A 22,870-nucleotide genomic window follows, 5' to 3' on the forward strand; every position below is an offset into this window, starting at 1 on the left:
CTAAAATCTACTCCCCCTTGTGTGCGCTGTGCGCACATGCGCACACAGATTACAAAATCCAGCACCGAAAGAATCTATACAGCTACTGGCAAAAATATACTTTCTTTCTGAAAGAAGAGTGAAAGAACAAGATGGACAGCAAGATGGAGAACCAGAGCCATTAAATGTTACAGAACTGTTAGAAACATCAAATGAAGAGATAGTTCATAAGAGAGGAACAGTTCTTGTTAGGGATGTGAACCGGGCTTCGGACAATTGAAAATATCGTCGATATTTTCAAAATCGTCAGAAATCGGGGGCTTCCCCAAAACGATAGGAAAACCCCACGATATTGTTCGTGGGGGTTCTCTTATCGTTTTGGGGGAGGGCGGGAAAAACAGCACACAAAAATAACCCCTAAACCCACCCGACCCTTTAAAACTAATCCCTTAGCTTCCCCCACCCTCCCAACCCCCCCAAAACTTTTTACAGGTACCTGGTGGTCCAGTGGGGGTCCCGGGAGTGATCTCCCACTCCCGGGTCGTCGGCTGCCACTAATCAAAATGGCGCCGATGGCCCTTTGCCTTTACCGTGTGACAGGGTATCCGTGCCATTGGCCGGCCCCTGTCACATGGTAGGAGCACTGGAAGGCGGGCGCCATCTTTAAAGGTTCCCTCCGAGGCTGCTCCAAAATCGGAGCGGCCTCGGAGGGAACAGGCAGTGCGCGCTGGGCTCGGCGCGCGCAGGTTGCACAAATGTGCACCCCCTTGCGCACGCCGACCCCGCGTATCTTATAAAATCTACCCCAAAAAACCCCCAAAATCTACCCCAAAAAAACAAAAGTACGCGATCGCGCAAATTTTTAAAATCTACCCCAATGTTAGGAATTATTAGGAAGGGAATGGTTAATAAAACGGAACATGTCATAATGCCTCTGTATTGCTCCATGGTGAGACCGCACCTTGAATACTGTGTACAATTCTGATTGCCATCTCAAAAAGATATAGTTGCGATGGAGAAGGTACAGAGAAGGGCAACCAAAATAATAAAGGGGATGGAACAGCTCCCGTTATAAGGAAAGGCTGAAGAGGTTAGGGCTGTTCAGCTTGGAGAAGAGACGGCTGAGGGGGGATATGATAGAGGTCTTTAAGATCATGAGAGGTCGTGAATGAGTAGATGTGAATCGGTTATTTACACTTTCGGATAATAGAAGGACTAGGGGGCATTCCATGAAGTTAACAAGTAGCACATTTAAGACTAATCAGAGAAAATTCTTTTTCACTCAACACACATTTAAGCTCTGGAATTTGTTGCCAGAGGATGTGGTTAGTACAGTTAGTGTAGCTGGGTTCAAAAAAGGTTTGGAGAAGTTCATGGTGAAGTCCATTAACTGCTATTAATCAAGTTGACTATGGGGCCGATTTTAATTCCTAGGCGCGCGGGGTACATTTGTGCGTGCTACCCAGTGCGCACAAATGTGCACCCGATTTTATAACATGCACGCACTGCTGCGTGCATGTTATAAAATCCGGGGTCGGCACGCACAAGGGGGTGCACACATGTGCACCTTGCACGCACCGAATCCGAGGGGAGCCCCGATGGCTTTCCCCGTTCCCTCCAAGGCCGCTCCGAAATCGGAGCGGCCTTGGAGGGAACTTTTTTCGGCCCCACCCACCTTCCCCTCCCTTCCCCTATCTAACCCATCCCCCAGCCTTAACTAAATCCCCCCCCCCTACCTTTGTTCCAAAAGTTACGCCATAACTTGCGCGCGCTGGCCAGTTGCCAGCGCGCCATGCCCCGGCACAGACCACTGTGCCAGAGCACTCGGCCCCGCCCTTGGTCCGCCCCCGGACCACTGCCTTGCCCACGGCCCCGCCCCGGACCGCACCTTTTTTGAAGCCCCGGTACATATGCGCGTCCCGGGGCTTGCGCATGCACCGAGCCTATGCAAAATAGGCTCGGTGCGCGCAGGGGTAGGTTTTTGGGGGTTACGCACGTAACCCTTTGAAAATCTACCCCTTAGGGAATAGCCACTGTTTTTAATTGCATCAGTATCATGGGATCTTCTTAGTGTTTGGGTACTTGCCAGGTTCTTGTGGCCTGGTTTGGCCTCTGTTGGAAACAGGATGCAGCTTTTGATGGACCCTTGGTCTGACCTAGCATGGCAATTTCTTGTTCTTATGTTTTAAAGGCAAACATATGAAAATGACCCCTCAGAATGCGCACAAACTCTCCTGCAAAAAGTTACACATGATCTTTATAGAGCCTAACTTGTACGGGTTAATTTATAGGCTGACTTTTAAACATCAAAATCTGTGCATAAATCTGGCACCACTCCCCCTCCACAGAATGCCTATTTTTGTGCATGTAACATTATGCACAAAATCAGGTTATGCACATATTTTTATGCGCACAACCCCTGTGCAATTTTAGAACAAGCAATTTATGTGCATAAATCCATCTTTTATGCATGTGAATTGCTTTGAAAATAACTCCCTTAGTATATACTGGTTTTAAGCTCTATTTTCTTTATAGCCTTATGATTTTGACATCAGTTTCTTCCATAAAAGAACCAAGTCAGATTTATGTTACCTGTGTATCCAAGAACCTGAAATGATTTTGAAGGCCTTGCATCTAAAATGAAGATGTGTCCATTTTCAGCTCCAGTTATAAGGAAATGCCCTCTCTGGTCATAACTAGGAAAGACATAAAAGAGGTTGCAGTGCAATGTTTATCTTTCCAAATAAGCTCTTATTCAATGCAGGTTCTCCTCCACCCCCTCCCATTTGCTACTTATGGGAAACGTTCTTAGACTTCATCCAGACAGAAATATCATGTGACTTAAGACACTTTACTCATATACACATTTGAAATCAGTCAGTCAATCTGACTGGGTAGCTTGTGGCTTCCCATACTTGTGCATGAATTATCTCACACAGCATGTTTCTATGTGGATCAGAGCTTGAGGGGTAAATGTTCAGTAAGCCAGGGAACGGCAGGTTACCCAGTTAAAGTTAACTGGGAATTGTAGCCAGTATATTCAGCGGAACAAATCTTCCCCTAAATATGCTCAGCTAAAGTTACCCATATAAAGTTAAAGTTACCAGATAATGTTTCCACTCACCACTTTACTGAATATAGAAAAAAAAACCCCCAAAAAACAAAACAGCTAAACCATGGTTGATTCCCCAAACAAAATATATTATAAAAAGTATGGAGTTACATTGAACCCTCTCAAATATTTAAAAAAAATAAACTGGTTAAATGGGACTGATCTGTGTCCTCTCCTCTACCTTCAAAATAATATTTGTGTATTTGGTTCTTCACCCCCACCTCCCACTCCTGAAAGGCTCCCAAATGCATAGCAGGAGGAGTACCATCTCTTACTTCCTCCTCCTCACTAAAGGGTCAGTTTTAAGAGGGGCATGCACGCATCCATGTGCCTGCTGTTTTCGGCACATGCATACGGACATGCTGATTTTATAACATGCGCACGTCGGCACGGGCATGTTATAAAATATGTTTTCCCGTGCGTACATGTGCACTGGAACTTTAATGTCCACACGCACATGTACGGGCGGGTGGCGTCCTCCACATGTGGGGGGGGGAGGGGGAGATTTTTTTAAATTACACACAGCGACGCAATTGGGCTTCTTCCCGGTTCCCTCCCAGTCCGCTCCAATTAAGGAGCAGACTGGGAGGGAACTTCACTACCCACCTACCTAATCTTCCTCCCTTTTCCCTTCTCCACCCCGAGCCCTAAATCTAGCCTAATTTTTCACAATTTATTTTTGTATGCTTACTGCTCCTCTGGCGCAGAAGTAAATTCTGTGCGCCGGCTGGCTGCCAGTGAGCGCTTCCCCGGGACAGAGGCTAATGGCGCTGTCCCGGGCCGCCGGGCCCCGCCCTGCCCAGACCATGCCCGGCACTTCTGCACCTAACGGGGATAAGCGCGTGGCCGAGCCCATTCTAAAATGCACGTGGCACGTGCAAGGCCCGGCCACGTGCGTAACCCCCGATTTTGATACATGTGACCCTTTTAAAATCGGGCCTTTAATACATAAATGCTCACAGCTATGACAGCTCTTGCTACTTTTATATCAATGTAATCACATCACTCCTTCGCTGATTGGTCCTTTAATGGCAGCTGAAGGCCAATCCCCATTCAGAACTCAGTTCTGAACAAGCATTGGTCTTTCACCGACAGCTGACAATGAAAGAGGCCAATCCCTGGAGCTGTCAGAGCTATTGGCATTTATGTATTACCCAAGCAGCAGGACGGTAAATCACCAGACTCTGCTCCTCCTGCTCTGCATTTGGCAGCCATTTGGGGGTTCTTGGTGGGGGTGGATTTATGCAAATATTTTGAAAGCAGAGGAGGGGGGTGGGATCAGTTCCACTTACCCAATCATTTTTTTTTTAAATAGATTTAGGAAGCGGGAGCTGGCTCTACTTAACCCCATACACTCCAGGAGTGAGGGGGTGCCAGCATGGCCATTTGGCTAGGGCCTACAATGTTCAAGGAGCCTACTTTTGTTGGGCAAAATTTAAAAAAAAAAAGCTAAATATAACATGTATAAATAAAAATTTCAATTGTAATTGAAGAATTTGCTAACAAAAAAGCTCATAAAGCCTTCTTAAATAAAACTAATTTGGGAAATTTAGAAAATGATTTCTCTTATTAAGTATCACATCAGAACCTTACATAGGGGCCTACTTTTCTTAGCTGGCACGGGCCTAATTCCTGCTCTCTCCGGCCCTGACCCCATACACTTTTTAAAGAGATCTGGGGTACAGGAGGAGATCAGCCTTTGCATATTTTTTTAATGCTATCTGGCTAAATTTTTATGCTCACTCAGCCTCTTTTTTTATTCAGCTAACTTTTAGCCAGGCAATGACTTACCCGACTAAAACAAAGATGGTCAGCAGGGCTGAATACTTAAAATTCAGGTTTATCCAGCTGAGTACCAAACTGGGAATTCATCAGGATTAATTAAAACAAGAACACAACAGGAGAAATTAGTGCAAAAAACCTGACTCTTAATTTTTCCCGGTACATATAATTTTTATTCTTGTAATAAACAGTGGCAAATTCCAGGGATAAATAAAATAAAAACTGAAAATGATTTGCAAAAGTATCCAAGCAAAAAGGGCAACTGGCCAGGACTTGCCAGCCAGCCTGAGAAGAACTCACTGGAGATGCTGCACAGGAAGGTGATAGAGAAGGACTCTGTGAACAATCCGTGGAGTCTGCACGTTCAAAAGATCGAGGAAGTAGACATAGCCAAGGCTGGTCCCTACAGCAGCACAGTGTGAAGAGGGAAAGCAAACTAGGCTGGTTGCCTAGATAAACAGGAAAACACTTTTAGTTTGGCCCCTGCAATCTAAACTGAAATTACTACAGGAAAATAATCCAATACAATGTAATATTTTGAATGTAATGCTAATTTCAATACAAATTTAAAAAATATTTAAATATTACAGCAACAAATTACAGCCATATTGCATATTATTGGTAGCCTCCCAATTTAATCTTTTTATCTTTTCCATTTCTAGCAATGATGTGGCTGCTACTCTGTCCTGCTCAAGCTGAATATTAATATTAAATAGTATTTAACTTATGCAATGAGCAACCTCAATATCCAACAGCAAACCTGCTCGGTTCTATAATCACTCTGGACCTGCCCAAAACAGCTAGATGTTTGCAAAATACAATACATTAATTTTTCATCTTTTGATCCATTTGTATGTTTCCATTTTTGATCCCCGCTTCCCCCAAAAGCTGAAAGAACTGAGGGCTGTAAGAGCATGTCCGCCCAGGCACACCCTCAGTGCCATTCACTGGTTGCCAGGAGCCACCAATCTGGCGACAGTCATTCTCTCTTGCTTCCTGAGCCTGAATGCACCCCCCCCCCACCCCCATACTACTACTATTTATCATTTTTAAAGTGATGCTAGATATACCCAGAGCTGCAGAGATACATATAAGATACAGTCCCTGCTCCATAGAGCTTACAATCTAGTCAAGACAAACAGGGGCGGATTTTAAATGCCCTGCGCGCGTAAATCCAGGCGGATTTACGCGCGCAGGGCCCTTGCGCGCCTATTTTGCATAGGCCGCCGGCACGCGCAGAGCCCCGGGACACGCGTAAGTCCCGGGGCTTTCTAAATGGGGCGTGTCGGGGGCGCGTCTAAAATGATGCAGCATTTCGGGGGCGTGGCACGGCATTGCGGGGGCGGGGCCGGGGCGTGGCGCCAGCCCGGGGCATGGTCAAGGCCTCCGGACCAGACCCCGGGTCGGGTGATCGCACGTATCTTATAAAATCCAGCGTACTTTTGTTCGCGCCTAGTGCGCGAACAAAAGTACGCGATTGCGCAATTTTTTAAAATCTACCCCACAGTGTATATGTCAAACAAGAGTCTTTGGGAACTGTATTTATTGTATAGATGTTCTTAGGATTTAAAAGCAGTTTTAAAAACATGAGTTTTAGCGCAGAGTTGGGAATGAATGGTGGAAGAGAAGGGCACAGATAAAGCATAACGTCCGATGAACAGAGTTCAAAAGGTAGGCTGTAGGGAGAGAGAAGAGTGAATGCATTGATAGGTGAGTAAGAGAGGATGGAACTCTGTGCAGAAGCAGACAGGGAGCCAATGGAGTGACTTGAGAAGAGGGAATTCATGGTCATAGTGATGCTGAAGATAAATAAGTTGTTCAACTGAATTTTGAACAAATTGCAGTGGAGAAAGACGGTTCAGCAGCAGGCCCGCAAAGAGTAAGTAGCTGCAGACTAAATGGAAGATAAGAGACTAGATGAGCATTTTGGTAGCATGCTCAGAAAGGAAAGGATGGACTTTAATGATCTTATGGCGAAAGAACAGACACTTTAGCAATGTTTTGAATGTGCATAGAGAAGGAGTGAGAGGCACCAAAAATGACTCCAAGGTTGTTAGAACAGGGGGGGATGAGAGTGTCATTCACAGATACCGAAAATGATGGATGGGGAAGAGAGTTTTGGAGAGGAAACACTTCCATGGCATGTTAAGGTCCAAAAATTCCAATGGAGAAGTGATTTAAACCTAGATCCCTTTCTCTGGAACACACAGCATGATGCCTTGAACCACAGGACCAGCCTGTAACCTATTCATTTTAACTATCCACCAAGTACGATGGTTTATTTCCAACTGTGACCCACATAAAATTCTATATGGTCAGGAGTTAAAGAACCAAAAAAATATTCTGATGTGCTCTATTTATTGCTACTTTAATATCACCTCTCTGTATGCCAATGCCAGAAGGCTAAAAATTAAGATGGGAGAGTTAGAGAGTATAGTACTAAATAAAGAGATAGACATAATTGGCATCTCAGAGTCCTGGTGGAAGGAGGATAAGAATGGGACAGCGCTATAACAAGGTACAAATTATACTACAATGATACAGAGGATCAACTTGGGGGCAGGGTACACTTTATGTTCAGGATGGCAAAGAGTCCAGCAGGATAAATATCCTGCAAGAGACTAAATGTACAGTAGAATCTTTATGGGTGGAAATTCAATGTATGTTGGGGAAGAGTATAGTGACAGGATTATACTACATTCCATCTGCCCAAATGATAAGATGGATGATGAAATGCTAAGAGCAATAAAGAAGCTAACCAATTTGGCAATGCAGTAATAATGAGAGATTTCAATTACCCCAATACTGACTGGGTAAATGTAACATCAGGACATGTTAGAGAGGTGCCGGATGGAATAAATGACTGCTTCATGAAACAATTGGTTCAGGAACTAACAATAGAAGGAACTATTTTAGATCTGATTCTTGCAGACCGGAATTGAGAGCAAGGAGAGCAAGCACTGACCTCCAGCTCAGAAGAAGCAGACCTCCACATGTTGATTCCAACCAGTGGTTCCAGCTCCGGTGCAGCAAACAATAACAAGACCATCCAACCTTCCAGCAAGAGAGAAGCTGCCGTAGGAGAAGCACGCTGACCCGAAGAAGCACCTGGAAGCAGCAGCCCCGGGCACTACAGTCCTACCTAGCTGTACCACCAGGTAAGTGTTTTCTAGCGCCGCAGTTGATCTGCCCTGCTTCACCTCTTTTTTCAACCCTCCCCTCCTGCCCCCTTTCCCCCCCCCCCCCCCAGCTCCCATCTCCCTCTCTTCCTCCCCCCCTTGCCGCCTTCGCCGCCATCCTCCCCAGCTTCTCTGGTCCCGCCGCCTCGGAGCCCCCCTCGGGGTAACAGCCCGCTGCCTACTAGGTCAAACCCCCCCCCCCCCCCGCTACTCCCACACAGCACATAACTGCTGACCGCCGGCTTTAAAAAACCTTCCCCAGTTCCCCGAGCCAGCCCCCCCACAGCCCCTGGCGCCCCCCCCCATCATCAACCCCATCAACCGCCCCCTGCACCAAGCACCCCCGGATTGCCCGTGCCCTCCCCTGCCCATGAAATTGTTCCCCCCCCAGCATGCCCCAGCCTGCCCCCCCCCCCACATTCCTCAGCCCGAACCACGCGGCCGCACCCCAAGCCCCCAAGAAAAAAAAATTATTAGTTCCCCCCCCCCAAGCATGCCCAGCCATGGCCCACGCCATATTAAGGAGCAGACTGGGCGGGAACTTCCCAACCCCGTAGTCTGGCCTCCCTTCCCCTTCCCCTATCCTGACCTCCCCCTATCCATATCCTAAACCCTCACCAAATGAGTTTTCTTACCTTTTGCACCTACTTTGAGCAGGCACAAGTTACGCGCGCTGGCACCGTCGGCACGCGATGCTCCTGCACAGCGGCAAATGGCCGCTGTGCCGGGTGCCTCTAGCCCAGTCCTGCTCCACCCCTCGGACTGCCCCTTTCACAAACCCCGGGACTCACGCGCGTGGCCAGGCCTTTAAAAATTGGCCCGGCGAGCATAAGGCCCAGGTTTACATGCGCAAGTCTTTTAAAATCTACCCCTAAATTAATTCTTTGTTTTGCTGTTTACTAATGAAGATGAGGCTAAGAAGAGCTGAATATTGGCCTCCCCAAGTACATATTTGGTGACCTCCTCAGTCTACTGAAAACTGGAAACTGAACTCAGTATGAACTTTTGTAAACTTCCTAAGACTTTTATCTTTGATAAAGCTTTTGGGGGAGTTTGACGTATTAGGTTTTCTGGGAATTTGTTGTATTATATAGGGGTTCTTTTTTTTTTATTTTCCAGATTCTAGTACTAATCCATTAGTATTTGGCTTAAGAGAGAAGTCTGCTTAATGTTTAACTGCTGGCTGTTTTAATTTGTGCTGTATGCTATTCTTGCTATGATTTATTATTTTATAAGTTGTATTACATTTTATTTATACAATATGTATATTTATTATATAAAAATGTTACTTATTTAGGGTACCCTAGTAGTAAGCAAGTTATAAATTTAACTAACTAACTAAATAAATCTAAGTCCAGCCAAACAAACATGATGTGAATGAATATGAAGATCTCTAAGTTGAGTCAAAAATGACTGGGATTTGTCGGAACTGATTCATGGCCAGTCCCCAGATCTGCCCAACTTAGCAGAACTCTGCCTGGTCTAAATGGAATTTTGATTTAGTCTGATTGGGTTCACTCATTCCTAAGTCTGATACCAAATTTGGAAAGAGATAGTATTATTCAGAAAATGACAGAATTTATGATATACATTCCCCAAAAATACAAGAACTCTACTCCCTCCAAACCAATGAGTAAATAAAAGGTGCAGATAGCAGCTGATCCTTCCAAGTTATTACTTTTCCATTGAACTCTAAGAAAAAGAGTATCAAGTTTAAACCCAAAGTCTTTTCACTCTCTCCCCAGGCAAATATTTCCAAATCCATGTTTCTGCTTCTCAGAGCAACCACAAATATTTCATACTTTGATGCCCCCAATCTTTTATACTTTTTGAAAAAAAACCAACTATTTTTATCTTTGTGCTAGGTTTTAGTGAGTCTATAAACAGTAAATGATCTTATTGTCTGAGTGATCAGATGCAGTTCATTTCAAACTCAAAAATCACTTTATTTATTGAAAACAGCTAAAACATCATTTTAAAGTTAAATAGAGTGACTAAGTGGAAGGAGTGGAAGAGAGGAATCAGTAGGTTAAGCAGTCATTAACTATATAGCCCAAAAGATGGATCTTTGGTCTTAAGGATGGATATTATAATCACCAGAACCATGCAAACAAAAAGGGCCGTGTTTTCAGAAGACAGTAAAACAAAATACCCACGCAACTGGCAGAACTCTGCACCTACTTTTTGATAAGTGCACAGTTTTTACATACAAAGAAGTTGTTATACCACTAGACCAGGCTGCTACTTTTGGCCTTATATCCTGCTCCTCATTTGGGTTCCACTATCTCTTCTTCCAGTCACTGATCCCTGGGAGTGCATCTCAGAGCTCTCCTGAAGGGCTAAATACAAGATAAAGTGCTCAAAATAATACACATTGGAGCACTAATGATAAATGTATAAAAAAAATTATTTAAAAAATTTGGTGGAATTCTACCAGCTGACCCTGGACTTTAAATTCCAATATTTGGAAGAGCTGTCTTTGAAGCTAGCCCATTATCTTTAAGAACCACATTTTTTTTACCTTTGTTAGGCAGTGCCATATGAGAGCTTGACAATGTCAGCACATGAGCTGCTTTAAGAACATAAGAACATGCCATACCGGGTCAGACCAAGGGTCCATCAAGCCCAGCATCCTGTTTCCAACAGTGGCCAATCCAGGCCATAAGAACCTGGCAAGTACCCAAAAACTAAGTCTATTCCATGTTACTGTTGCTAGTAATAGCAGTGGCTATTTTCTAAGTCAACTTAATTAATAGCAGGTAATGGCCTTCTCCAAGAACTTATCCAATCCTTTTTAAACTTTGCTAGTCTTTAGTTTAAAAAATGTTTTGGGTAATGTATGCAGCTTTTATCGAATGCTGTAATCTATTGCCTCAGGTACAAAAACTTAGATTGTAAGCCCTCTGGGGATAGAGAAATACCTACAGTACCTGAATGTAAACCGGTGTGATATCTCGATTGAGATCGAATGTCGGTATATAAAAGCCTTTCCCGAAACTAATATCCAAGGAGAGATCCTACAGCAATCAAGCACTCCAGAGCCTATTATCCATTAAGAGACTTTACTGCACAATTTAATTAAATCCATAAAGAGACATTACTGCACAATGTAAATAATCTACCTCTGTAAAGATTTATATTTATTCTTATCTATTCTTGTCTTCTTCCTACCCCAGTTTCAACAACCTTGTTATATTGTAATTTTTTGCTTCCTCTGCACTGGTTAAAAAGAACAAAGTTATTGCACCCCCCTGTTATTTGTAAACCGGCATGATATGATTGTATCATGAATGCCGGTATAGAAAAGCTTTAAATAAATAAATAAATAAATCTAATATTTTGAAGCTTGCCAACACAGTAACATCTGTTATCATTTGGAATATGTTTTGTGAATTGTGTATATGTGCACTTGAAGTAATTCAGTGATTGAGCACCTTGGCATGGATGTCTAATTGGTTGTGTGTCTTATCTGGTCTATCTGGTTGTGTGTCTTATCTGGTCATGAAGCTCTGCTTGGCGTTGTAACATAGAAAGAGGTATTTGGATCGTGCCAGCGCGACGGTGGATGTGAGGACGTTGAGACCGGTGATATGAAATGCTAAAAGGCGATGTGAAATACTTTGGGGATGTGGTAGAGTTTTGGCATTTTGAGCCACTATTATGGGATATTTAATGGATGAAAAAGGAAGATTATAGCCGAAGAAGACTGGCAGAGCTGGAATTGTTATAAGTCCGGAAGACTACAATGTATACTAAGTAACAATTTAAGATAGACGGTAACGAATGCTACAAGTGATGGAAACATTGTAATTATAGGTGGAATGTTTCTATCAAGGACCCTATGCTAGTCGTGGAATTTTTTGCTTGTCAGCAATTTGTTAAGAAGAATAGTTGTGATTATTAAATTGGGATATTAGAAGTTGGATTTGGGCACTTCAACATGACAGAGCTGCGTGGATATAGAGGTAGTCCCTGAGGAAGCCCGTATCTACGGGTGAAACGAGATCTTCGTCGGGTGATATTAACTCATAGATAAGAATAATCATTGTTCTATGCATTTTTGAAATGATTGAATAACCATTGTATGTAGTACGCTACACTTTGTAAAAAGATTATACGTATTATATTGCTGTGTTTAATGATCATGTTGGGTGATTGTATGTGATGTATGGATGATTTGAGTATGTATGGGTAGTGAGTATGTAGGGTAATGAATGATTGGTTATGTTTTAATGTATAACACTTTTGTCAAGTTACAGTTTGCTCTTGATTTACTATTTCTTGTCTGTATAAGTTTTGTCTGATGCATGTATGTATATTAAACAATTTTGGAATATACTATTTGGAGTCTGTTGTTTTTAATTAAGTTAGTAATTAATAAAGGTTTTTTTCAATAATTTTTTTATACATTTATCATTAATGCTCCACTCCCATCAGTTGGGGTTTCTTTTAGTGTGTGTGTATATATATTGTATCTAGACTTTAAATGAAATAAAAACCGTGTGTGGGTGTCTAAAATGATAAATCATCAGAGAACCCTAAAATGGGGTAAGTAACACCCCTAATGTTATAAATGATGTAAAAGATGATAAATGTTGCAAGTTTTATTACACAATGGCCTTGGTGTGGCCAATGTAAATTTTATTGCAGGGGCATGCTATTGCATAGATTACCTGTTCGGAGTTGCATGTGTAATGTCCACAAAGGCAACGGTTCTGGTGCCATTGGGTAAAGCAAATTGTTGGATTTGCATTGCATAACTGCACATGACATATTTGTCACATCTGAACTGACCCCTAGGTGTCGAGCTGGATGTAGGTCTGTCTCTTTATGTATTTATGAGAATATCCTGTAGATTCTGGCCTCTTAGAGTCACAAAAAAGGGGGCCTCCTGAAAAGGAGTAAGATCAGATAGTATATTCCAATGATGTCAACACATCTACCTCAGAGCGCTTTGCACCAAAATCAGTCTGGGTCCCTCCCAGACCCTATAATCCACATTTTTTAAAAACTAGTATTACATGATTTAGGGCAGATGGAAGAGAAAGAAAGTGTGCAAACCTTTTCACAACTGTAGCAAACAAGAAGTGATGGCATGCAAAGCTTTACAAAAAATGCAACTCTATTGTGATATGCCCAGCAGACAAAGGAGGAGGAGCGGTGGTCATGGACCAAACTAAATACGAAGCAGAAGCACTACGACAACATCAGGATGAATGTTTCTACACTCTGTTATCCAGAAGATCCAACTGAGCAGCTGAGCCAAGACATCTCGGTCATTCTACAGTCAGGTAAACATCAAGATTTTATTAATAACAAAGAGTTTGAGTTTCTGCTTCAAAAACATCCAGTCACCCCTAATTTTTACTTGGTACCCAAGATATAAAAATCTCTACAGGACCCTCCTGGAAGACCCATCGTATTGGGCATAGGGTCACTACTCGAACCACTATCCAAATATGTGGACTTGTTTTTTAATCCACTGATGCCTCTACACAAATCGTACATTAGAAATTCCAGCCACTTCATTCAGAAAGTTGATGAGTCTTTGGGGTGTGCCAGAACGGAGTGGTTGGTGACAGCAGATATAACAGCACTGTACACTAATACTCCACAACTGGCAGCCATACAGTTTAAGAACCACATATCAAATAAAACCAAAGAAGGATACCACAGACTCCTATCCCTAAGACATTTAAAACCATTTCTCAACATTGATGATTTCAGAACCGTCCTTCAACTTCTTATCTTCTCCACCTTCAACTATTGTAACTCCCTACTAATGGGAATACCCTTCTCTTCCCTCAAACCACTCCAAATACTTCAGAACTCCGCTGCTAGAGTCCTAACTGGAACAAAAAGAAATGACCATATTACGCCCATTTTGTCTTCTCTTCACTGGCACCCTATTACTGCACGAACTGCATACAAATCTGCATACTGCACGAATCTGCACGAACTGCATACTGCAGCTCCATCACTGCTCTCTACATTAAAGGTGGGGGTGGAAGGGAAATAGAACCAAGAGCTAAGAGAAACAGATAAGTATGAGAGAAAATATGTGTGAAGCTTGCTGGGCAGACTAGATGGGCCATTTGGTCTTCTTCTGCCGTCATTTCTATGTTTCTATGTTTCTATAAATCCAAGACTATCATCCACAAAATTCTTAACAATGATCATCAAGGGCTAAACACCCTTAACATAACACTTCAAAACTCCTCAAGAAATCTATGATCCAATAACGCAAACTACTTATTAATCCCCACCATCAAAGATGCTCATCTAACATCTACAAGAGAGAGAGCCTTCTCCATCGCCTCCCCCAATCTTTGGAACACTCTACCTAAAGACCTGAGAACTCAACACAACATAAAAACCTTCAAAAAAGACCTAAAAACTTTACTGTTTCGCAAATCCTTCACGGACCCCCAATCATCTGCTCATTCTAACTCTCAAATGAACTAATAACTATAATCTACAATCTAACATATTTCCCTCCTCATCCAACCTTATATTACTTCCTAGAATGTTATATTATGTTTATTACTGTATTGTTCACTATGTTATAATAATAATTACTCAAACTTCCATGAAAAATTTGTTCACTATGTAAACCGTTATGATGGCTTTACCGAATAACGGTATATAAAACTCTTCAAATAAATAAATAAATAAATAATCAATGAGTCATTACAGAACACTGACTTATCAGCTGGCCATCAATGATTTGTGACAGATTTGGCGGCTATAGCCTTAACAAAACACTTTTCAATTCCAGAACAGTTTATTCCATCAAATCAAAGGCACAGCAATGGGGGCCACCATGGCCCCTTTAGTGGCATGCCTTTATGTATCAAAATTTGAGGAAACGCAAGTCTATACCTCTTCTTTTTTGGCAACACATTAAATGACTTTTTTTTTTTATTTGGACCTCTTCGTTCGAACATCTTCTAGAGTCTGAAGGGTGAATGAACTAGCAGGATGCAAATCTGGAATTTTCATTTTGCAAAAATCAACAAAAAATTTATTTTTTGGACATGACTGTTTACAAACAGGAAGACAAATTGCAAACTACTATTCACCACAAAGAAACAGACAGAAATTAACTTTTCGCATCTCAAAGCCACCACCCTACACATTTGAATGAGAACATCCCAATGGGCCAATTCCTCCACCTCCGGCAGATATGCTCCTCAAAGGAAGAATATATCACTGAAGCAGGCAACACGAAGAACAGATTTTTACAGAGAGGATATCCTCACCAAATCATCAAACGAGCATTACATGCCATAGAGAGTGGCTACTACAACCATCACAGAAACAGCCCACACATAGAATGGCATGTGTATTGCCTTATCCCACCCGCACAAGTAAGTCCAAAAAATCATTAAAAAGCATTGGAATATACTATCTGACCATACTCCATTTCAGTAGACCCTTATTTTTGCAAATCTAAGAGGCCAGAATCTACGGATATGCTTATAAATACATACAGAGACAGACCCACATCCAGCTCAACACCTAGGAGTCAGTTCAGATGTGACAAATGTGTCATGTGCAGTCACACAATGCAGATCCAACAATTAGTTTTACCCAATGGCACCAGAACCCGTTACCTTTGTGGACATTACACATGCAACTCCGAACAGTTAATCTATGCAATAATATGCCCCTGCAATAAAATTTACATTGGCCCCATCAAGGCCATTGTGTAATAAAACTTGCAACATTAATCATCTTTCAAATCATTTAAAAATTTAGTGATGTTACTTACCCTATTTTAGGGTTCTCTGACACACACATATATTATATATATAGAGAGAGAGAGAGAGAGAAACAAGCAATCAGGCAATATGTGGTACTAACTAGTACTCCAAGAAGAGTGGGGGAAAAGCACGTTTGAAATTGAGCAAATACAAGTTAAAATATGATTTTTTAACTACAACTGTTTATTTATGTCTATCCACATATTCAAGTATAAACAATATAAGACCACTCAAACCTAACACAAGGTTATACTGACAATCCCTTTGAGAGCATTAGAAAGAAACTATGTCTCACCACCTAACACTGTTAAATGTGTTTACTTTGTAACTATACATTGGTAAAGCAAACCACATGGGATGACTGATCTTAAATATAACCCACCAATAACAACCACAATGTGAGAGGACAAAAATACAAAACTGTTAACAAAGTGTTCATACAGACAAATTATGTTTTCTAACATTACATTTAATTGTGGTATGCTAACAGAGAAACTCTGGAAGAAAGTGTTCCTTTTGGGTATGCTGTTATAATATCCCGACAAGGCCCCCTTCCTCAGGGGGAAAAAACCCCAAAAATCACTTATCAAGCTCCCTCCATGCTTCCACAGGGGGAGCTGAAGATGTAACTAGGTTTAAATTGCCACACGGCTAAGTAACCAGTTAGAGTAAAATGCGATTGGTGTGGGAGATGTAAATCGCCGTGCTGGCTGCAACGTCTGTGCCAAAGATTGTTTTTCAAATAGTGAAGCACTTTATAAAAAAAAAAAAAAAAAGGTTCTTCTAGCGGCTGTAATCTGGAGATTGAAAAGTCAATGACGGGAGTAGCAGCACTGAGACTTCATATGCTATTTTAAATCCCACAGTTGAAAATGCTGCCAATGATGACTGTTTGAATTGTATTTAACCCAAGCGCCTTCCTCCCATGACTCCTTAGCTCAAAAGGGAACCCCAGAGTTCCGAAGGAACTAAAAAATGAAATTTCAGACCTATTAGTAAAAATTTGTAACCTATCATTAAAATCATCCATTGTACCTGAAGACTGGAGGATAGCAAATGTAACCCCAATATTTAAAAAGGGCTCCAGGGGCGATCCTGGAACTATAGACCAGTGAGCCTGACTTCAGTGCCAGGAAAAATAGTAGAAAGTGTTCTAAACATTAAAATCACAGAACATATAGAAAGACATGGTTTAATGGATCAAAGTCAGCATGGCTTTACCCAGGGCAAGTCTTGCCTCACAAATCTGCTTCATTTTTTTGAAGGAGTTAATAAACATGTGGATAAAGGTGAACCGGTAGATGTAGTATACTTGGATTTTCAGAAGCCGTTTGACAAAGTTCCTCATTGAGAGGCTTCTAGGAAAAGTAAAAAGTCATGGGATAGGTGGCGATGTCCTTTCGTGGATTGCAAACTGGCTAAAAGACAGGAAACAGAGAGTAGGTTAAATGGACAATTTTCTCAGTGGAAGGGAGTGGGAAGTGGAGTGCCTCAGGGATCTGTATTGGGACCCTTACTTTTCAATATATTTATAAATGATCTGGAAAGAAATACGACGAGTGAGATAATCAAATTTGCAGATGACCCAAAGTTGTTCAGAGTAGTTAAATCACAAGCAGATTGTGATAAATTGCAGGAAGACCTTGTGAGACTGGAAAATTGGGCATCAAAATGGCAGATGAAATTTAATGTGGATAAGTGCAAGGTGATGCATATAGGGAAAAATAACCCATGCTATAGTTATACAATGTTGGGTTCCATATTAGGTGCTACAACCCAAGAAAGAGATCTAGGCATCATAGTGGATAACACATTGAAATCATCGGTTCAGTGTGCTGCGGCAGCCAAAAAAGCAAACAGAATGTTAGGAATTATTAGAAAGGGAATGGTGAATAAAACGTAAAATATCATAATGCCTCTGTATCGCTCCATGGTGAGACCGCACCTTGAATACTGTGTACAATTCTGGTCGCCGCATCTCAAAAAAGATATAATTGCGATGGAGAAGGTACAGAGAAGGCCTACCGAAATGATAAGGGGAATGGAACAGCTCCCCTATGAGGAAAGACTAAAGAGGTTAGGACTTTTCAGTTTGGAGAAGAGACGGCTGAGGGGGGGATATGATTGAGGTGTTTAAAATCATGAGAGGTCTAGAACAGGTAGATGTGAATCGGTTATTTACTCTTTCGGATAATAGAAAGACTAGGGGGCACTCCATGAAGTTAGCATGTGGCACATTTAAAACTAATCAGAGGAAGTTCTTTTTTACTCAACGCACAATTAAACTCTGGAATTTGTTGCCAGAGGATGTGGTTAGTGCAGTTAGTATAGCTGTGTTTAAAAAAGGATTGGATAAGTTCTTGGAGGAGAAGTCCATTATCTGCTATTAAGTTCACTTAGAGAATAGCCACTGCCATTAGCAATGGTAACATGGAATAGACTTAGTTTTTGGGTACTTGCCAGGTTCTTATGGCCTGGATTGGCCACTGTTGGAAACAGGATGCTGGGCTTAATGAACCCTTGGTCTGACCCAGTATGGCATGTTCTTATGTTCTTATAATATATATAGGGGTTTCTGCTTTCTTTTTATTCCTGAGACTCCACTGCTCATTAACCTGCCTCCAAACCAGCATTCAAGTCCCTGGGTCCCTGACAATTTGTGGCCAAGAGAGAAGATATGGGTGTCTGAGGATCTTCTTTCAAGTACTTTTAAATGGGAAATTTATATCCATTTAATTTTGTCTGCCAGACTTCCCAAGATTTGCTTCCTTTCAGCTTAGATTGATTGCCAACACTTCTCAGGTGTCTGATCTTCCTGGGAGATAGCTTTCTTTGTACAAATCTTTGATCAAGGGAACTACAGACGAGCATGCAGGGCCCTTCAGGGTAGGATAGGGTTAGCACTAACTTGGCAGTGCACTACCTGCTTTTATGAAAAGGGGAAATAGGGAATTTCAGATACATGTATCTACTGAACCGCCACAGCAGAACAATTCAGTACAGGATCTTGCTCTGTTTCTGCAGCTATTTTGTGATAAGATAGACTCCCAGTCCCCAGTTCAGAAGAAAGAACTTAAAGGAAAAAGGCAGACTGTCAACACCAGAGTGCAAATCTCAGGTACAGTCCAGCTGGGTAGTAAACAATGAATTAAGGAGAAGGGGTGTCCACCTCAGAAAGGAGGAGCCATTGGAGTAGGTACCTCCCCACAAAAATCACTGGCCCAGAGTGGAAGGTCGAATGGGGGATGGAGGATGCAGCGAGGAGAGAAAGGGAAGGCGTGGCTTCAGGGACTCAAGAGCGGGCTGGAGTGACAGATAAAAATGGGAGGAAACTGGATGAAGAGGAAATAGAATGCCTGCCAATGGAGCCTAAAGTGAAAAAGCTGCTCGACACAGGATCCCAGGAAAATATGGGAGAGGAGCCCAAGGAGACAGAGGAGGCAGTTTGAAGGCGGAGAATTACTAGCAATGCAGGAAAGGTCAGTCAGTCTCAGAATAATAATTAAGATTTGCTACTGTTAGCTGAGGGAGGTGGTGGCTGGCATCTGCGTTGTGCTTTGTGCAGTTTGTTGCCTTACTAGGAATTAGAAGAACCAGACAGAATCCAGAGGGGTTGATTTTCAAAAGTCCGTGCAGGCGTCCATGTGTGGTGGCTCCTGGTGAGCACACATGGACACCCCGATTTTATAACATGAGCACATCACCGTGCATGTTATACAATACGATTCCCGCGGACACATGCGTGCCAGATTTTAATATCCATGTGTGCATGTGTAGGAGGGTCGCGACTCGCATACACAGGAGGGAAATTTAAAAAAACAATGCAGGGCAACGCAAGTAGGCCGAACCCAGTTCCCTCCCAGTCTGCTCCTTAACTGGAAGGAGGGAACTTTCCTATCCCCCTATCTAACGTTCCTACCTTTTCCCCTCTCCTCCCCAATCTCTAACCCCTACCTAGCTAGGCAAAATGTTTTTATTTACTGCTCCGTTTGAGCAGAAGTAACTTTGGCACGCCAGCGAATATGTGCACGGTCGAGCCATTTCTATAAAGCGCTCAGCGAGCGCATGACCCAGCCATGCACAGATCCCCTGAATTTTAATCGCGCTGGGCATTGAAAATTCGGGCAAAACGTAACAGGCACCCTGCCACAAAATTTAAAAAACTGATATTTTTTGTGCCAAGCTAGTGAATTTTCCTTGCTTAAGCTGAACTTGCTGACCTTCTTCCAGTGAAATTAACCCAAGCATTGTGCAAGTAGACATGCTTGGAAAGACTGACTTTGTTCTCCTTAAGCTTCCAGGGAAGCAAAAGGAGATGATCTCCTAGTTATTGCTGATTCCAGTCATTAAATTGGAACTACCTGCTAAAGTACCACCTGTGTTCGGGATTCTATGATCACAGGAAAACCCCAAGTCTCTCCTTGTCAATATGCAAGAAAAATATAAAAATCATGACACATCCATATATTTCTCCATCTTGTTAACACATGTAAAACTGTCTTGACAATAAAGTTATTTGCATCAAATAAGACTTAATTCAATGACATGCTGAAGAAGTTGTGAGTCTATCAAGACTCATATTTTGTTTTCCTATTACAGGATCTGTGATTTGGAGCATATGCTAAGTAGGGATTAAATTAATAATGTCCATTTGTCTTAAGCTGATAATTTTAGAACTTATGCCTCAGGGATCAAGGGTGATGTATGAGTTGCTGATCTAAAAACTTATTTTGGCAGGAAGAAGGGCAATTCTGCTGCAATGGAAAGATCCATTCCCTCTCCCTTCCAGCTCTCCTTTAGGGAAGTTTACTGGGGCTCAAGGGTGGTGCCCCCAGGCCTTCATGAGAAGGTGAAAGCTTGGAATCCAGCAAGATTCTGAGTGAAAGAAACAGATGGTGAAATGGAGTGATCGTTCTACTCCTTGTTCAGTAGAGGATTATCTTATCTGTGAAAATAAGTGAATTCTTAGTCTGGACCAGAAGGTGGCTTGCTAGGACTGTGAGTTTGCATCAGGAGTTTCTGCACTAAGAAGAGGCAGCAGAAGTTACGTAGGTGTACTTCAGAAAATTCTCAGTTTAGGAGCTCTCTTGTGTTGAGGAGATTTCACTTAAAAACAGAAGAATTAAGTCTCTTCTTTCAAAGTAAAATCTGCAAACTTAGAGCCCAATTCACTAAGCATTTTTCCCATAGACACAGAAAGGGAACAAATATCCCTTAGTAAATCAGGCCCTTACTCAGGTTTCAATACAGAGAAGGTCTTTGTGGTGGAAGCATCTCTGAAGAGTACCCTGCTTGAGGTGGGAGAGGAAAAAACCGTCTAGTCTGCAGATTATACTTCCATTCACTTAGCCAAAATGAACAGATGGATGATGAAATGTTAATAGAGATAAGGGAAGCTAACAAATTTGGCAGCACTGTAATAATGGGAGATTTCAATTACCCCAATATTAACTGGGTAAATGTAATGTCAAAACATTTTTTAGGGAGGTAAAGTTTCTAGATGAAATAAGGGGTCAATTTTCAAAACTGCAGGTGCACGTCCATGTGCACACGGTTCCTGGCATGCACACATGCATGCTGGATTTTAACATCCACACATGCATGTGAAGGCGGACTGCAACTTGTGCGCGCAGGGGGAATTTTCAAATTACGCGCGGTGATGCGATTGGCCTTTTTCCCAGTTCCCTACCCCCTGCCTAACCTTCCTTCCCTTTCCCCTTTCCCCTCTCCACCCCGACCCCTAACCCCTACCTATCTACCCCAAATGTTTTTATTTTACTACTTACTGCTCCTCCGGAGCAGGCTCCGCCCCGCTCAGACCACGCCCACCAGCCCGCACCTTCTTCAGGGCCCAGCACTTTGCCGCATAATGAGGCTTATGATTGTGCCCAGACCCTTTGTAAAATGCGCGCAGTGGGCTGGATTTTAAGAATTGTGCACGGGCGTAGATTTGTGCGCGCAACCCGGCACTCACAAATCCACGCCCGATTTTATAACATGCACACGCAGCCGTGTGCATGTTATAAAATCCAGGGTCGGCACACACAAGGGGGTGCACAGATTACGGTATTGTTCTTGGACAGAGGCAGGTCTGGATAAAGTCCGTTGAGATACTGGACCAGGGCTTGGTAGGTGCTGGAAGTGGTTGGAGTAGGCCCCAAGGCCTTCCGGTAGGCGGCTTCTGTTGGGCGCAGATGGGACATGAAAGCACATAGTTTCAGGAATCTTGCACCATGTTGGGCCACCAATAATGTCTCCGTAACATCTCTAGGGTCCTGGCACAACCCGGGTGTCCTGTAAACTTGGAATCATGAGCCCATTTCAGAACTCGTTCACATAATCTAGCTAATTCCTGCGACCCGAAGTTCCTCACCTGGAAGGTTATTTTCCTGGTGGTGATTACTTCAGCTTGTAGAGTCAGTGAACTTCAGGCCCTGGTTACCCATGATCGGGTAGTCTTGCGTACACACCCTAAGTTTCTGTCTAAGGTCATGACTGCTTTCCACCTTAATCAGTTCGTTTTATCCACCTTCTTTCCGAGGCCTCATTCCCATCCAGAGGAACGGGTTCTTCATACCTTGGACTGCAAAAGGGCCTTAGCTTTCTATTTAGATGCACTGCCAGTGATAGCCAGTCCACTCAGCTCTTTGTGTCCTTCGACTCCGACATCTGGTTTGGCTTTGGACCGCTCTCTGGACACCAACCCTTGGACTGGCTTTGGACCGCGCTCTGGACTCCGACCCCTGGACTGGTAATAAGCCTTGCCCACCACAAAGTGGAGGTATTTCTGTGGCCGGGGAAAATGGCTATATGAGCGTAAGCCTCCTTGAGATCAAGGAAGCAGAGCCAGCCTCCTCTTCTGAGGAGGAGAATCAGCAAGCCCAGAGAAACCATCTTGAACTTTTCTCTTGAGAGAAACTTGTTCGATGCCCTGAGATCAAGGATGGGATGCAAGCCGCCGTTCCTTTTCAGAATGAGGAAATACCTCGAATAGAACCCTCAGCCCTGCTGGGAGTGAGGGACTGGCTCTACCGCACCTGCTGCCAGAAGCA

At 42.8% G+C, this 22,870-nt stretch overlaps 1 protein-coding gene across 1 annotated transcript in view; it reads right to left on the reverse strand.

Annotated features, from left to right (window-relative positions):
• CFAP43 (cilia and flagella associated protein 43) overlaps nt 1–22,870 on the reverse strand; it is a 368,309-nt gene that overhangs the window by 252,287 nt on the left and 93,152 nt on the right. The window contains 2 exon segments of the mRNA XM_029610740.1: nt 2,572–2,675; nt 5,174–5,322. Coding sequence (XP_029466600.1) covers nt 2,572–2,675; nt 5,174–5,322 — 253 coding nt within the window.

The sequence above is a fragment of the Rhinatrema bivittatum genome, chromosome 7, assembly GCF_901001135.1.
Source record: "Rhinatrema bivittatum chromosome 7, aRhiBiv1.1, whole genome shotgun sequence".
In the NCBI taxonomy this organism is placed as follows: Eukaryota; Metazoa; Chordata; class Amphibia; order Gymnophiona; family Rhinatrematidae; genus Rhinatrema; species Rhinatrema bivittatum.